Below are 18,723 nucleotides of genomic sequence, written 5' to 3'. Positions count from 1 at the left end.
ACAAGTATCTATATCTACAGTAAAACAAGTCCTTTATTGACATAACCTGAAAGGCTGCTCAGCAAGGAAGAAGCCTCTGCTCCAGAACCACCATAAAAAAGCCAGACTACAGTTTGCAAGTGCACATGGGGACAAAGATCTTACTTTTTGGAGAAATGTCCTCTGGTCTGATGAAACAACCATTGAACTGTTTGGCCATAATGACCATCGTTATGTTTGGAGGAAAAAGGGTGAGGCTTGCAAGCCGAAGAACACCATCCCGACCGTGAAGCATGGGGTGGCAGCATCATGTTGTTGGGTGCTTTGCTACAGGAGGGACTGGTGCACTTCACAAAATAGATGGCATCATGAGGAAGGAACATTATGTGGATATATTGAAGCAACATCTCAAGACATCAGCCATGATGTTAAAGCTCGGTCGCAAATGGGTCTTCCAAATGGACAATGACCTCAAGCATACCTCCAAAGTTGTGGCAAAATGGCTTAAGGACAACCAAGTCAAGGTATTGGAGTGGCCATCACAAAACCCTGACCTCAGTCCGATAGAAAATTTGTAGGCAGAACTGAAAAAGCATGTGCGAGCAAGGAGGCCTACAAACCTGACTCAGTTACACCAGTTCTGTCTGGAGGGATGGGCCAAAATTCCAGCAACTTATTGTGAGAAGCTTGTGGAAGGCTACCCAAAACGTTTGACCCAAGTTAAACAATTTAAAGGAAAGGCTACCAAATACTAACAAAGTGTATGTAAACTTCTGACCCACTGGGAATGTGATGAAAGAAATAAAAGCTGAAATAAATCATTCTCTCAACAATTATTCTGACATTTCACATTCTTAAAATAAAGTAGTGATCCTAACTGACCTAAGACAGGGAATGTTTTCTATGATTAAATGTCAGGAATTGTGAAAAACAGTGGGCCACTGGGAAATTTGGGCTGGTCCACTGCTGCACATGTATAAAAAAAAAATAATGATAGTATTGATCAGGGCCGGCCTGTCCTAAAGTCGACATAGGCATCTGCCCTTGGCTCCAACATGCCCGCGCGAACCCCATTACAGAGTGAGAATTTAATAAACTTTGAATGATTTTGAAAGGTTTAGAGAAGCTTCTATTTTGAAATCACATAATGACTTTTATTTTGAAATTACGTTAATTCAAGCGCATTTCTGTATCCATGCATGTACTCCGTTACTCGGAGAGAGCGCTTAAAACACTTGCACATCTTTGCCTGATGTGTGCGGTAGTCAGCGTCTTTACTCAATGAGCGACAAAGCAGTCGTTGTGCGCATGCATCAAACGGGTTAGTATTCACTTGCGGTCAAAAGAGTATACTTTAAAAGGCAACGCGGTCGACCTGGCGTGATCCGTTCTGGAACGCACAAAAACGGAGTAAGGCCAAAGTACAGTGCATCCGGAAAGTATTCACAGCGCTTCACTTTTTCCACATTTTGTTGTTACAGCCTTATTCCAAAATGGATTAAATTCATTATTTTCCTCAAAATTCTACAAACAATACCCCATAATGACAACGTGAAAGAAATTTGTTTGAAATCTTTGCAAATTTATTAAAAAAAACAAAAAAAACAAAACACATGTACATAAGTATTCACAGCCTTTGCTCAATACTTTATTGAAGCACCTTTGGCACCAATTACAGCCTCAATCTTTTGAGTATGATGCTACAAGCTTGGCACACCTATTTTTGGGCAGTTTCTCCCATTCTTCTTTGCAGGACCTCTCAAGCTTCATCAGGTTGGATGGGGAGCGTCGGTGCACAGCCATTTTCAGATCTGTCCAGAGATGTTCAATCGGGTTCAAGTCTGGGCTCTGGCTGGGCCACTCAAGGACATTCACAGAGTTGTCCCGGAGCCACTCCTTTGTTATCTTGGCTGTGTGCTTAGGGTCGTTGTCCTGTTGGAAGATAAACCTTCGCCCCAGTCTGAGGTCCAGAGTGCTCTGGAGCAGGTTTTCATCAAGGATGTCTCTGTACATTGCTGCATTCATCTTTCCCTCGATCCTGACTAGTCTCCCAGTTCCTGCCGCTGAAAAACATCCCCACAGCATGATGCTGCCACCACCATGCTTCACTGTAGGGATGGTATTGGCCAGGTGATGAGCGGTGCCTGGTTTCCTCCAGACATGACGCTTGCCATTCAGGCCAAAGAGTTCAATCTTTGTTTCTCATGGTCTGAGAGTCCTTCAGGTGCCTTTTGGCAAACTCCAGGCGGGCTGTCATGTGCCTTTTACTGAGGAGTGGCTTCCGTCTGGCCACTCTACCATACAGGCCTGATTGGTGGAGTGCTGCAGAGATGGTTGTTCTTCTGGAAGGTTCTCCTCTCTCCACAGAGAAACGCTAGAGCTCTGTCAGAGTGACCATCGGGTTCTTGGTCACCTCCCTGACTAAGGCCCTTCTCCCCCGATCGCTCAGTTAGGCCGGGTGGCCAGCTCTAGGAAGAGTCCTGGTGGTTCCAAACTTCTTCCATTTACGGATGATGGAGGCCACTGTGCTCATTGGGACCTTCAATGCTGCAGACATTTTTCTGTACCCTTCCCCAGATCTGTGCCTCGATACAATCCTGTCTCGGAGGTCTACAGACAATTCCTTGGACTTCATGGCTTGGTTTGTGCTCTGATATGCATTTTCAGCTGTAAGTCCTTATATAGACAGGTGTGTGCCTTTCCAAATCATGTCCAATCAACTGAATTTACCACAGGTGGACTCCAATCATGTTGTAGAAACATCTCAAGGATGATCAGTGGAAACAGGATGCACCTGAGCTCAATTTTGAGTGTCATGGCAAAGGCTGTGAATACTTATGTACATGTGTTTTTTTTTTTTTTTTCGTTTTTTATTTTTAATACATTTGCAAAGATTTCAAACAAACTTCTTTCACGTTGTCATTATGGGGTATTGGTTCTAGAATTTTGAGGAAAATAATGAATTTAATCCATTTTGGAATAAGGCTGTAACATAACAAAATATGGGAAAAGTGAAGTGCTGTGAATACTTTCCAGATGCACTGTATACTATGGTTTTCCACACACAGTACACGAGACGCAAAATTCGTCATTAGCACAGTCTAAGCAGACTGTCGCGTGCAGCCCAGATTTTCTCAACTTTTCTGTACTTTGAAAGGCAACACGGTCGAAGGGGTGCAATCAGATCCGCAACGCTGAAAAATTAATTATACCCGGGCCTTAACTAATATATTGGGAAAAAGTAGAAAACAACCAAATTTTTATTGCAGCTGTAGTTTCAGTTTCTAAATGTGGTTACACTACTATTTTACCACAACAAATAACATTTTACAGTTGTGGATGTAATCTAATTACAAAGTAATTAGTTGCTGTAATCAAATTACTTTGTCAAAACATAGTGACACATTACATTTCAAGATGTTATTTTGAAATCGTTGAGCGGAAAAACAGACAGTGCTATAGAAAGTAACTTAAAGTAATTAAATTAGTAATCTGATTACTTTTCTATAAATTAATAAGTAATCTGATTACAATTGTAGAGATGTAAATATTAATTTGTATTTCACTTTTTTGAGTAATTTACCCAACACTGATGATATTACCATGTTCTGTTTTTGACAAAGTACCATTGACGTAGCAAGTGTTTGGACATGTTCCATGATAATACCATATCTAATCAATCACTCACTCAATCAATCTGATACTATGATACTGCTTTGTAAGCTTACCATGGTAATAAGGAGCTATGTTTTTTTTTCCTCCTGTGGCTACTATGGTCTACAAATACCACATTTACAACAAATACTACAATTAAACTGTGGTTACTTTGCAACAGCTACAGTAAATTAGTAATTTGATAACAATAAACAACAAATGAATGAGTATAACTATTGTTTTCTATTGTAGTCAAATAAGATATAAAGACATGGCATCTCTTTGTTCAACAGAGTCTTATATAAGTGTATTCAGATGACGTATTCACAAAGACATGCAAGACATGTGGAATCCATATTACAGTGCAATTCCCAATGATTCCAATATTACTCACACATACCAGTAAATACATGGAAGTTTTTAAATGGAAGACCCCGCTGGGGGTCTTGGAGGTTGAGGTGGGATAAAAGTGAACAAAACAGAGCAGAGACTGGATGTCTGGTTTGAGTTATTACACAACGCGTTCTCTGTAATGCCAGCCCCGTAATGCTCCCTTTGGCACTGTCTGACTACCCCCAGAAAATGAAGGGGTGGAAATTAGAGAAAACACGAACAAGCTTGTGAGAACGAGGGCAAAACAGTGTTTGATCTGTAGCTGACACATTTCTGGAGTCATTGTGAGAGTAAATTACACATTCACCAGGGAGATTTTAAATCTTAAAAGATTTATTGTAAAAAATATAAACAATTTCAAAACAATTCACTAGGATCATTCACCAAACACCTGATCATACATTTCATCGTGTAAATAAAAGCTCTTGTATTTAAGTTATACAAGTCAGTCTGGCCCTGGACAGCACAAGCACAGTTTGGTATGAAGCTATATGAAAAATAACAATTAATAATAAACCTCAACAGCTTTCAGGTTTTTGGATTTCCTGTTCTTAAGGGACACAAATGCTTTCACTTGATGATGCAGAATCATTTACAGGCACTACACTGAAGAAACAACAGGAAAACCAACCCGAAATAGACTTAAGTCACGTCGTTCAATTCCACCAGAATTTCACATATAAAGACACATTAAACTACATATGACAACATTTCTGGCAGGCCCTGTTATCCATGTAATAACGCCTTACATTTCACTGAAACCTTTCCAGTTTATTCCACACAAAAAAACAACAGAAATGCAAAGTCTAGCAATTAAATGGGAAAATTCTGAATCAAAATATTTCTGTGCAAACCAGGCAGAAAAAATGCAAAAAAAAAAAAAATCTGCAATACACTGACTTCACATTTACATTCATTGTTTTTGGCAAAGCGAGTTAAAAGACAAATAATCCCTCACTATCCAGCAGTGGTCAAGTCATGACAAGAATGTGTCCGGGTCATATTTCATTTCAAGTAGGACATAAGAAATGATATTTTCCATTAAAAATGAAGCATGTTTTTTACCATTAAAACGGTTTGCATCATGACATTATTTTCATGACAATTAAGCACATTTCCTCCCAAATTCCCATTAATGTAATACAAAAATGATACAGTATTTAAATTGTAAAGTATTTATACATCATTGAAGTATTTGCAGTATTGCCTTAATTGCTGCTTATTTGAACAAAATCGTTGTTTTCCAGTATTTATCTTTACTGTGATACAGTACAAAAATAAATACTAAATGAAATGTGAGAATCATATTTGTAGATAGGCAGGGAATTTATTTTCTGAAATAATATTGTGTTCTTTCACAAAAAGTTGTGCATTCCTCCAATAGCTTTATTTATCCCTTAAGAAATTATCCTTGGTTTTACTACAGTAACTATGGTTCAACTATGGTATTTGTAGTAAAACCATAACCATAAAATTTACCATGGTTTTATAACAGCAACCATATTTGAACAATTATATTTGTGGTTAAACCATAGTAATAATACAGGAAACCAATACTTGTAACGTTGGGTGTCTGGAGTGGAAGAGAGGAGACGCAGGAGTAAATACTTCAAATTCTTAAATAGCAATCGTTGGAGTGGAACAAACGCTAACTCTTAACATCAAAAACTATGCACACTGTAACACTTCTTAAACTCAACACAACACTTCAAAGACTGACAAAGACTTAACAAAACTAGAGGGTATTTATACACTGAGAAACAAAGGAGGGAATGGAAGGCAGGTGCAGATGATGATGAGCTGATAGGAGTGATTAGGGCAGTGAATCCTGGGAAAAGGAGTCCAGGGGAAAACTTCAAAATAAGAGTCCTTGAAGAGAATGAGGGAGACAGACTGTGACAATACTATGGTAATAAAAATAATAATCCTTATTGTTAAACTAAGAGTTATTGTGAGGGAACAGAAACTATTGCGTCGGAACCCAAAATAATTGCGAGGGAATGCAAAACTTATTGCAAGGGAGCGCAAAAATTATTAAGAGGGAACGGAAACTTTTGCGAGGGAACACAAAAGTATTGTGAGGTAACAAACTATTGTGTGGGAACCCAAAATAATTGTAAGGGAAAATAAAACTTATTGCAAGGGAATGCAAAACTTATTGTGATATAATGGAAACTACTGCGAGGAAACACAAAATAATTTAGAGGGAACGCAAAACTTACTGCAAGGGATTGGAAACTATTGCGAGGGAATGGAACTGTTGCGAGGAAACACAAAATAATTGCGAGGGAACAAAAACTTTACTGCGAGGAAACGCAAAACTTATTGTGATATAATGGAAACTGCTGCGATGGAACCCAAAATAATTGAGAGGGAATGCAAAACTTATTGTGATATAACGGAAACTACTGCGAGGAAACACAAAATAATTGAGAGGGAACGCAAAACTTATTGCAAGGGAACACAAAACTTATTAAGTGGGAATGCAAAACAATTGAGAGGGAACGCAAGACTTAATGTGATGTAATGGAACTATTGTGAGGGAACCCAAAATAATTGAGAGGTAATGCAAAACTTATTACAAGGGAATGCAAAACTTATTGCGAGGGTATGGCAACTATTGTGAGGGAACCCAAACTATTTCAGAAAATAAATGCCCTCCCTGCCCACATGACCCAGACACGTTCTTGACAGGTTTTGTGAGATTCACCCAACGACATTTTAACGAGACAGCAGCGTTACAGTAACACAATTTGTCCCTTTTAAAGAGCTAGTCATGTGACACAGCAAAAAATAAGGTCATACGTGGATAAAAGGAAGGCAAAAAAGGCCTGTAGATACAGCACATCAAACTTTATAAGAAAAAGGCACTCAGACAGATAAGGTTTCATTTACACAAACCATTAAGTACCAAAAACTGAATTCTGCCTGCCTGCAGTTCAGCCTCCCATGCAGCAGGGGGCGATCTCTTTGAACAAAACCACACAAAACCACCACTGAGCTGCAGAGATAGTTCCCCAAAGTTAGCTTGTGTGTTTTCCACTTCTCCGTTTCACCCCTTCTCCGAAAATGAGAGATTGCAGCCTGCCGTTGTCCTCTTGGAAAGACCTCTTTTTCAGAAAAGGTCTGGCATATCCTTCTTAAGAGTGGTTCCAACAAACTCCCCCTTTCCTCAGTGTAGAAACCCCATCAACACCAGTGGTAGCAGCAGAACTTGCAACCAGGTGCTCCAGAACACTATACCTCTGTTCCCAGTTTTCCCCTGGCTACAGTTTTCCCCTGTATACCCGTTGTAGCACTGACACTGGAAGTCCTCTCTTAACTTGCGAAGTTCTTCTACTCCCATCTGGCCTATGACCTTTGAAGTGTTGCCTTGGCGCTCTATGCGGTGGGTGTTTGGACTGAGGTGCAGGAACGTATCCGTGTCCGGATGTTTGCGAAGGCAGCGTCCGCGAAATCCGCAGAGATTCCGACTGCACTGCTCGGCAGCGGACGTTACGTTAAGCAGGTATTGACCCAACGGCCCTTGCAGGTATTCTTTAAGACTAGAACAACTCACCTGAAGGGGACGAGATGAGAAAGCATTCACTTATAATTTTTTTTACATTAGACATTTTTATACATTACATATTAGAGTAGTAAATTAGTGATAGATATATAGATATATGTATATGCTAAACTGATCAATTAGCCGATACTGGACCAATTTTAGATTTATTGAAATTGTCCGATAACCGTACATTTATTGAACACGTACTTTTTTTTTGTGCCTTGCAAATTAAAACATTTGAGTTTTTGTGATTGAACATTCTTCACTCGTTTACAGCAAGTGCATTTATGAATTTATACGTGTCACGGAAATACATTAAGGCTTTGTTTTATTTATTTTTTCTCCAATTTGGTATGCCCAATTTCCAATGTGCTCTAAGTCCTCGTGGTGGCGTAGTGACTCACCTCAATCCAGGTGGCGGAGGACGAATCTCAGTTGCGAGATTTGCGAGATTCGTCCTCCGCAGAGACGTAGCGCACGTGGAGGCTTCACGCTATTCTGCGCGGCATCCATGCACAACTCACCACGCACCCCACCGAGAGTGAGAACCACATTATAGTGACCACGAGGAGGTTACCCCATGTGACTCTACCCTCCCTAGCAACCGGGCCAATTTGGTTGCTTAAGAGACCTGGCTGGAGTCACTCAGCACACCCTGGATTCGAACTTGCGTCTTTACTCACTGAGCTACCCAGGCCCCCAAAAATATAATTTTGTAATTATTTTTATTTATATATTTTCTGACACATTAAATATGTTGCTACATATAGCCATTTATCATTTATGGTGGGACCATTGATAAACACCAATTGTGAAACCACTGTTGTAAGTTCGGGAGTCAACGGCCTGATGAGGACGCAAACTTACGAGACTGCTTGCATAGGTGGAGTCACCCCAGAGAATAACACCAGCTACACCCAACGCCACGCTCTCACCAATAGTAGATACCAGATCCAACTAAGAGAGAAAGAAAAGGCAAAATACAGTAAGAAATGAATAAATCTGAACCCAAATAATACAATCGGATCTTTGGTCAACACGTGTTTTTGATAGTAGTTCCTGTAAATCAGTTCACTGCATGGGTGTCTTTCTGAAATGGAACGACTTCATAGTCCTACAAGTCATCAAATCGTAACTATTGTCAAATTGTAACAATCGTTACTAAACTCTAAACTTTCATGCGGGAGATTTTGTGAGTAGGTCTAGTGTTTGTATATTTGTAAAGAGTGACATAGTGAGTGACATAAGTAGTTGACAACAAGGACTTCATTCTTCTCATTTTCCTCACCACACAATTCATCTTCACCCTTTCGTTACATTACTCACACAATCATACACTCAGTCATTCACCTTTGTTTAAATACTACACCTCTCATTTCAATGACTCTACACAGACTCAGTGTCATTCTCTCTTAGACAATCCAAATGTTTCCAAAGACTCTTTCACAAATGAATCACTTATTTTGCTATGATAAAAGTTGTGTTTTATCAATTCACAAAAAAGTAGCTTTTAGAGGATCTAGTGTAAGGTTTGTGATAAAACTACAAAGCGTAACTTCTCAATCAGAGATGCATGGCAAAAAAAATGTTTGTCTGAAAACTGTCTAAACTTTTATTAAAACAAGATACATTTACTAGAGAAGCGAAATGACATATGTTGTTTTGTTTTCAGAGAAATCTATAACAATTTAGCAACATAGTATTTGCCAATGGGGTCAGAAAAAAACTTGATTCAAAGGGAAAACAAGTGTATTTTTTGTATCCCAATGGCAAATAGTTTTTTTTGGTTTAAGCTTAAACCACACCAAATTTTGTTAGGCTTCTCTGAAGACAAGACCATATCTTATGCCATTCTACTTCACAAGTCTTCTTTTTTTTTTTTTTTTAAAGGATGTTTAGATTTTGTTTGTTTTTTTTACCAAAAAAAATAAGACAAAAATACTCACACACACACACACACACACATACACACACACACACACACACACAAAACAAAATAATAATAAATACAAATAATAAATATATAATTTATTATTATTATTATTATTATTTTAATTTTGCAGTGTATACAGTGGCTTCCTAAAGTCTGTGACCACATTAAAAATCTTGGACTCAAAATCTATTTTAAACCTTGTAAATAAACAAAAGCAAAAAAGCTTCTTTTTCAATTATCAGTATTTATGACTGAGCTTCCAGAGTTTTAACAAAATATAGCCCTGTGTTGTGGTGATTTGTTTGACTGTACCTCCGAGGCATCGTAAACTTACGCTACAGTGCCGTAAAACATATTCAGTTTCATTTACTAAGTGTAATTAGTGTGAGGCTTTTACAGTGGAGTTTATTCAAACCGTTTATGGAAAATTCATGTTCTGCCTTATATAAGCCGCTGAATTAATTCACCAGGTCATATGACGAATTCATTAAGACTCAAATGTCTCAAGGAAACTCTGTTGTCGCTAAAGTGTGGCATTTCTCTCTGCTGTGTTTCCTGTTTTACAGTGCGAGGCCTGTTTTAGACGCATTCTGAGAGTTTGGTGTAAAAGTGTTGGTTTGGACTTCTCACGGGTTGTCTCTGGTATTTATATCTGGAAGCAGACAACAGGCTCTCCACACAAGTCTGACGAATCCAAAACGCAACCGGTGGCCAAACCTCACTCATTCGTTTACGAATGCAAACATTCACTGACTCAATTTCACACAAATTCACATCACACATACTGGCATTCTGTAAAACAGATGCAAATAACGGCTCACTGAAACACAAATATGCACAGTAGATGTTATGTGATATTCAAGACCCCGTTATGAATCCAAGGTCGTACTCAGGGCGACTACACACTAGAGGAAGCTCTGACGGACCATTTGACAGCCTTGAAGATGCTTTAAGGCCAAAGTATACTTAGTTTTTCTGACTGTCCGCATGCAGCCTAGTTTTTCTCATCTTAAGAATTTCGAGGGTGTGGAAAGAGCTGTGTCACTAATAAATCAGTTGGGAATACAGCAAATTGGATTGCTAAAAGCAATGCTTGACACGCCACTCTGACATTCTCATTGGTCAACAGATATCTATGTTAGAGTGTGTTGCGGCAAAAGTTTAAAACTTTTGGTTGCGCGATGGTGTGCCGCTTTCGCAAACTTTATACAGAGCCCCAAACATTACAACTACTTTGCGAACTCCAGCAATGTCATCACTTTCAGTGATCCTGTTTAGAAGAAAATGGTTATTCCAGGGATTTTGCGGAAAGTGGCGTTCCGAAACATGATGTAAATGACGATTAAGAAAAAGTAGTTTAACACACCTTGGTTTCTCACGGAGAATGCAGCTTATGTGGTCATGTAAACAAATAAACAGAGTTTGTAAAGGTTTTTGAAGAGACCGGAAAAGACCAGATAAATTAACGTCACCAGTTGTAATGCTACATCATAACAACAAGTCAGCGTTGTGGCAATAATTCTACATTTCTGAGCAGAACAGTCAGAAATGGAAAAAAATTAATAAAATGCACACACACGAACAATATAACCTATAACACACTATTTAAAATATCGTCCACTGTCCCGAGTCCGCGTTTGAGCTCAAGTGCGCAGGAGATATGCCGGAGTATGATGTTTTGTTGGCTCTGTAAAGCAAATACCACAATGCCGTCAGCAGCTTGGATAGCATGTGAGGCCCTGAGGTTTATCGAAGTCGACATTTGATGATGTTTACCATTCAAAATGTATTCAAAATGTACCTATTTATGTACAAGCAGAACATATGGTATTCCAGTGTAGCTTGATACCATGTCCTAAAAAAGCATGATGGATACACAACCTAGCAAGTGTCGCAGCACAATGCAAGCTAGGGGTGCACCGATCGATCGGCCACCGATTGAAATCGGCCAACATTCATTTTAAATCCGTAATTTTACTGTGTGGGGCATAAACGTATAACTGCAGAATATAACTTGCAAAAGCGTGGCAAAGGGCACTTTAAGTAAAAAAATCGGTATCGGCCAATCTTAGTGTTAAAAAAAAAAATCAGAGATCTTTACCGGCCTCAGATTTCCTGATCGGTGCACCACTAATGCAAGCCGCGATAGAAAGTAAAGGAAACAAACACAGCAGCAACTGTGGGATATCTGGAAATAAAGAAAAGCAACAGAGAACAAAATATAGTTATGCCGTCCTCAGACGCCATGTTTGTTATTTTCACCAGCGTCACAAAAAAGTACGTTATACCACCTTCGCCGTTGAGAAAACTGCTTACTGACCGAGCCACATGTATAAGAGTACACCGCTTACACAGTGCATGTAAACGCGAACGTCGCTTTTATGTCTTAAACCGCTTTCTCGAAATAAATGGCTGTCTGGTGTCCATGTGAACAAGCACAGTGTGAACGCCCTTAAGCCGTTTCCATACAGAAATGCGTTTATCGCTAATTGTGTACCTTTCGCCTCCCAGATTTTTTCTCAGAAGTTTTGGTAAAATGGGGAGAGTATTGAGACAATTCATTGAAATTAGCCAGCTTACTGTCATTTTAATTCACAAATAAATGCAATCAGAAGATGGAATTGCAATCAAAAGGGAGCAGTTGCCCTTCTAACAGGACTGTAATATCGGTCCTGATGTTGCGCCTATCGCAGGTTGCCACCGGTTCCGACCCGAAAGCGAATCGTCATGGCCCTGTTCAAGCTGGCAACCTGCACCAAGTAGTGGAGGAAACTTTCAGTCTTAGTATAAGGAGCATCCATCCATGTGTATATGCTGTGTGCACAACTATTAAAGAAACACTGATGCGGTGTAATATCAGGGTTTACATGTATGATACATTTCTGATATTCTATAGGCTATTTTGAATAATCTTCTAAAGTATCGCCATCACAACTGCATTATATCCCGCATATTTGTCCAGCAACTTTTAACGACCAACTGAACTTGATTGTCATCTAAAATTAATTTAATGTCATAATGCAATTTATATTTTCTGAAGAAGCTCAGCAAATGTGATCCGATGTAAAGAGGGTTAGATTTAAAATATTTAAATGTTTTAAAAGGTTCAAAAGCTCATTTTCTGAAAGTGAACTCAGCACTGGACAAATAGTTCTGATAGTTTATAGTCTTGAAAAAAGTCTAGAACATTCTGAGAATGTCATTCAGCCGACTTGTTTCATCTACAGAACAGGGTAAGGATAATTTAAGTTTGTGTAAAAAAAGGCAAGTATATAGACATAACAATATCATTTTTTTAGTTTGGTAATTAATTATTTTACTTAATGCTTTATTCATTCGGTAGGCTAATTTATTTAATTTAATACAGGGAATTATGCCGGCATTTCTCCAAAAGTATAAACAATAATTTTATAGAATTGGGCTATATTAGTGTTTCAAAAAAGCACACTGAACCTTTCTTCTAGTACTGTGTATTTATTTTTCATTTAAAACATCTTTGTACACAAAAATGATATGTTTTTTGTATTATGGGCTAATTCATGACTGCCATCTATTATTTTGAATGGTGTGGAAAAGCAACTTTAATAAATAAACGGATGGATTAAATTAATCGCAAACAGTGGCCATTCATTTGTTCTCCTTGCACTTGTCGATGACTGGTGCATGATACGAGATATTTGTGTTAGCACTACTGGAAGTGTCATGTTTGCAGCATCAGATCTGTATGCCGTTAAGATCAATCCATAATCACGTACAATAAATTAGCTTTCAAGGATGTATCCCGTCATCATGATTAACACAGCCTAATGTTTGAGGTAAATTCTGTCATGTGACACTATATTTTTGCATTAATGCCAATTTTGGTACATTTTGAATATCTTTGGTAAACATCATCAAATGTCGACTTCGATAAACCTCAGGGCCTCACATGCTATCCAAGCTGCTGATGGCATTGTGGTATTTGCTTTACAGAGCCAACAAAACTCGAAGGGGGAATCTAGTGGAACACAGATGAGTCTTTGTCTCCAAAAAGCAGAGACGACTCTGCACATGTATTCATGCTATATTTAGGACAAGCTGACATATCAGTCAGTTTAAAGTCTGTTTTCTCTGTACCTACACTGGCGGCCAAAATTTTCAAATAATGTACAGATTTTGCTCTTATGGAAAGAAATTGGTACTTTTATTCACCAAAGTAGCATTCAACTGATCACAATGTATAGTCAGAACATTAATAACCTTGGCATTCTAGCTGTCAGTTTGTGACATTTCACCCCACACTTCCTGTAGCACTTATGGCATAGATGTGGCTGTCTTGTCAGGCACTTCTCACGCACTTTACAGTCTAGCTGATCCCACAAAAGCTCAATGGGGTTAAGATCCATAACACTCTTTTCCAATTATCTGTTGTCCAATGTCTGTGTTTCTTTGCCCACTCTAAACTTTTCTTTTTGTTTTTCTGTTTCAAAAGTGGCTTTTTCTTTGCAGTTCTTCCCATAAGGCCTACACCCCTGAGTCTTCTCTTTACTGTTGTACATGAAACTGGTGTTGAGCGGGTAGAATTCAATGAAGCTGTCAGCTGAGGACATGTGAGGTGTCTATTTCTCAAACTAGAGACTCTGATGTACTTATCCTCTTGTTTAGTTGTACATCTGGTCTTCCACATCTCTTTCTGTCCTTGTTAGAGTCAGTTGTCCTTTGTCTTTGAAGACTGTAGTGTACACCTATATATGAAATCTTCAGTTTTTTGACAGTTTCAAGCATTGAATAGCCTTCATTCCTCAAAACAATGATTGACTGATGAGTTTCTAGAGAAAGCTGTTTCTTTTTTGCCAGTCTATTGCATACTGTGGCAATTCAAAAACAAACACAAAGACAATTCTAAGCTTCATTTAATGAACCAAATAGCATTCAACTGTGTTTGATATAATGGCAAGTGATTTTCTAGTACCAAATTAACAATTTATCATGATTACTCAAGGATAAGGTGTTGGAGTGATGGCTGCTGGAAATGGGGCCTGTCTAGATTTGATGAAAAATGACTTTTTTAATATAGTGATGGTGCTGTTTTTTACATCAGTAATGTTCTGATTATACATTGTGATCAGTTGAATGCCACTTTGGTGAATTAAAGTACCAATTTCCTTCCGAAGCTGCAAAATCTGTACATTATTCCAAACTTTCGGTCACCAGTGTACATCACACTGGGAACAATCGTTCAATGCCAGGAAAAATACACCATGACACTGCGCTCCTGAAATATGAACTCCAAAACTTCCTTCAAACAGCCTTAGAGGTCAACAGACCATCACACAGATCTATTCAGCTGGGTACATGTAGGTCTAGTGTTGGCATAAAATGGGGTTTGGGTTGTGCAGTACCATGAATATTGAAAATGTACTGTTTTTTTTTTGTGACCAGCTTCATTGCATTACTCTAATAGAACTGACTCTGTAATCACTTTGGATTAAAAAAAATACCAGTTTACTGACTACTTACCACAGTCTATGAATAATTACCAATCATATCCACCTTTAAAACTTCATACTTACAGATCCCAAATTATGCTATTTTTCAGACAAATACAGCATCTACCTGTAAAGGTCAATTTCAACGAACAGGGGGCCTCATTGGTGCAGTATTTAAGGAATAGTTAACCCAAAAATGAGAATTCTGTTTAAAAAAAGTCAGCTCTCACATCTCATTTGTGTTCGTATACATTCAAATATGGCACTTTCAAGACCAGGTTTGATGTCAATGACATCCAACATCATTGGTAAATTAAAGTAAACTGACAATTTTCACTTGAGGGTCAACCATCCCAAAAGGTTAAAACATGCTTCTTTGCAATGCCCCACCATGACAAACACAACCATCCAAGAATCTCACCTCTGACATCATTGAGAGTTCAGATGGGTTACCATTAGAGGTCGGAATGGCGCTTGCATAAGTGGGCCGTGTGTAGACAAACACAGGCCTGGCCGGCCCATCCCCAACAGACGCCAACCTCATCCCTTCCTTGACCCGGTTCCGTACAAACTGTCGGCCAGACTGCTTGTCCTTCAGCAATTTTACCATGTATATAGAAGGAAAAAGAGCTGTACTCTCCGTCCAAAGCCACTTTAGCTGGTCATTTCTCGTTACCTCTACATCCGGACAACGTCCTGTGTAATTTTTCAGGTTACTTTGGTAATTGTGGTTATAACAGTCAGGAAACAAGTAGAACCCCCAAAGCTGGTTGGGTCTTAAGCTTTTGGCCAATCTGAGAGTCTCCAACATGAATTTATGAGCAGAGAGCTCAAACTCTTGCTGGGCAACTTTGGCCACCTGGTCTTGAGACCAGGTTGGGTTCTTCTTCAAGACTGACAGTCTTGAACGTTCACGATAAATGTCTTTAGTGCCCCAGTTACGTATCCAAAGTGGCCGCCACTCTTCCCAGTCAATCACAGCCAGACCTTTGGCCGTAGGGTCTTTGATGTACTTCTGGAGACCTTCTGGCATCTTCTCCAGGTGTTGAGTGAGACTAGCAGCCTGCGGTAGCCCACCGTTGACCACAGTGTTGCCCGGCCCGTAATACGGGTACAGACCCAGACGGTTCTGGTAGAAGATGGTGAGATTTTGCTTTGTGAAGCCCTCGTTTGGCGACGCCACTATCTGGAATTGGTCAAGCTGGAAGACGATTTCATGTCGAGGTCTGCAGTCTTCTGTAGGGGCGTTCCAGGCTAACAGCAAAGGCTTGCCGGAATACAGCGGCCATCTAGTGGTTTTTAATAGCTGAGCTTGTAAACAGGTCCATTGGTGCAGCAAAAACAAGAGCTGCAGCCAAGAGACCCGTTGAGGTTGGGCCGACCCAGAAGTACGCATGACATTCCTCATCTTAGAACTATAAACACACAAAACAAAACAGTTAGAAAACAGCTGTGAATAACTTTAGAACATCTCAAATATCCATCTGCAAAATCTGAAAGTTGGAACACCGTTGTGTATTGTGTAAAGTAGAGATAGACCAATATATCAGCCAATCTGTATCGGCCAATAGTTTTTTGTTTTGTTTTGTTTTTTAATTGGTATCAGCGCATCCCTGAATATATTTATCACAAAATGTTATATCTATCTATGTTTTGATTGGAGTCCGTTCTTGTTTTTATGAGACCTCTATGTAGTCATTCTGTAACTTTGGTGTTGAGGTGGGACTGATCTACTCTCTTAATACAATGAAATAGCACTTATGATACCATATCAGACTGGTGTGAAAGTCATCATACCATCACATACTTGCAGTATTAAGTGATTTCCTAACATTTACAATCTGCACACTTTTATCAAAAGCGACTTACAGTACTTTTAACGTATACATTTGATCAGTACGTGTGATCCCTGGGAATCGAATCCATGACCTTGACATTTTTAGTACCATACTCTACCAGTTGAGCTATAGGAAAATAAAGAAACTCTGATATTCTCCTGTTTAGAACGTTCTATGGAACGTTCAAATTTGTTACACTTTATTCTACGTTGTTCGATTCATTGTAACATTGTTGCATGTTCCATCAGAGAAACAGTTACAAAAATAACTGTAAACATCTTTCAAAGGAAACACACTGACCTGCACAGATCGGACTGAACCCGTTCAGCACACCGGTCCGATCACCCACGTAGAGTCTATTCACCCGTCTGTTTATCTATCTATCAATCAATTAGATGCCAAGACCACATAACTACAAAGATCCAGCAGCTATTTCAAAATAAAACACCCAGCTATCATTGTTTTCACGTCTCAGTGTGTAGCGAAAGCTCACAGCTCCTTCTGCTTGAGTGATTGAAGGTGTGGAGATTTCGGCCCTGAAACTGTTGAATATTGTTGAAGTCAGAGGGGTGCGAGTTCTTTGAAACCGCACGATTTACTTATTCTGTGACGTCAGGTATCATTACAACCTATAGATTACAGTTTTCTAGACAGTGGTAATTATTTATAAAGTATTTAATCCTTTGCCTTTAGTGTTCGAGTAAAGATCCGGTATATATGTTCGTCTGATCGTCCCTATTCAGTAATTTGGTCTCGTCCGCATTTCTCCGCTGGGGATGAAGAGTTTCTACTGAACTGAACTAAAAACTGACGAGATTCTAGATTACACACAGATCACATTTCACTGTGAAATCTTATGTGAAGTTCTGCTTTTTACGTCCTTTTTTCTGTGTTTTATTTATCACATCATAAGAGGGCAGAACTAACAGTAGCCTGTCTATGACTACAAAAAGTGTCAAGGTACATTAACGTGTGTGTGTGTGTATATATGGGACATTAGTGCAGCCAGTTTTTTTTAGACTTGTACCATGGCAATACCATTTTTGTCGACATGTGCAATGGTAAAACCATGTTTTTTTGGGGGTATGTGTCATGGTAATACCAGGTGGTGTATACCATTGTAATACCATGTTTCTGAACATATAATATGGTTATAGTTTGGACATCTATCAAGGTTATGCTAGTTTTTGGGGGCATGTACCATGGTAATACCATATATTTTTAGGTATAAACAATGGTAATACCATATGGTATAAATGTTTTTACATATACTATGGTAATGCCAGTTTATTGGACATGTACCATTGTAATACAATTTTGGGGGGCATATACCATGGTATTACTGTATTTCTGAACCTGTATCGTGGTGATGCATGTTTTTTGGGCATATACCACGGTGTTATCATATTTCTGGACATGTATCATGGTAATACCATGTTTTTTGGGCATATACCATGGTAACACCATTTATCATGGCAATACCACGATTTTGGGGGGCACGTACCATGCTAAGGGGCACGTACCATGCTAATACCATTTATTTTTTTGCCATGTACCATGGTAATGCTAGTGTTTTGGGCAAATACCATGGTGTTACCATGTTCTTGGACATGTATCATGGTAATACTATGTTTTTTGGGCATATACCATGGTAACACCATTTCTCATGGTAATACCATGAATTGTTGGGGGGCACGTACCATGCTAATACCAGTTTTTTTGGCACGTACCATGCTAATACCAGTTTTTTGGCATATACCATGGTAATACCATATTTCTGGACATGTGCAATGGCAACACAAGTTAACTGGCCATGTACAATGGTAAAACAGTGTTTCTTTTGGAAATGTATTATGGCAATACCAGTTTTGGGGGACATGTACCATGGTAATACCATGTTTCTGGACA

The 18,723-nt window shown here is 39.0% G+C and overlaps 1 protein-coding gene across 1 annotated transcript; it reads right to left on the bottom strand.

The window, feature by feature from the left end:
• Positions 1-6,008: 6,008 nt before the first annotated feature.
• On the bottom strand, positions 6,009-17,561 carry LOC127438344 (hyaluronidase-2-like). Its single transcript, XM_051693871.1, has 4 exons — positions 17,116-17,561; positions 15,399-16,392; positions 8,444-8,533; positions 6,009-7,585 (listed from the first exon to the last, which is right to left on the bottom strand). Exons 2-4 carry the CDS (start codon positions 16,383-16,385, stop codon positions 7,199-7,201), a joined length of 1,464 nt encoding a protein of 487 aa, XP_051549831.1. The 5' UTR covers positions 16,386-16,392; positions 17,116-17,561; the 3' UTR covers positions 6,009-7,198.
• Between the last annotated feature and the right edge of the window lie 1,162 nt (positions 17,562-18,723).

The sequence above is a fragment of the Myxocyprinus asiaticus genome, chromosome 49 (genome assembly GCF_019703515.2).
Source record: "Myxocyprinus asiaticus isolate MX2 ecotype Aquarium Trade chromosome 49, UBuf_Myxa_2, whole genome shotgun sequence".
NCBI classification, from domain to species: domain Eukaryota; kingdom Metazoa; phylum Chordata; class Actinopteri; order Cypriniformes; family Catostomidae; genus Myxocyprinus; species Myxocyprinus asiaticus.
The sequence above is the reverse complement of the archived record's forward strand: the minus strand, read 5'-3'. Positions and strand labels throughout refer to the sequence as shown.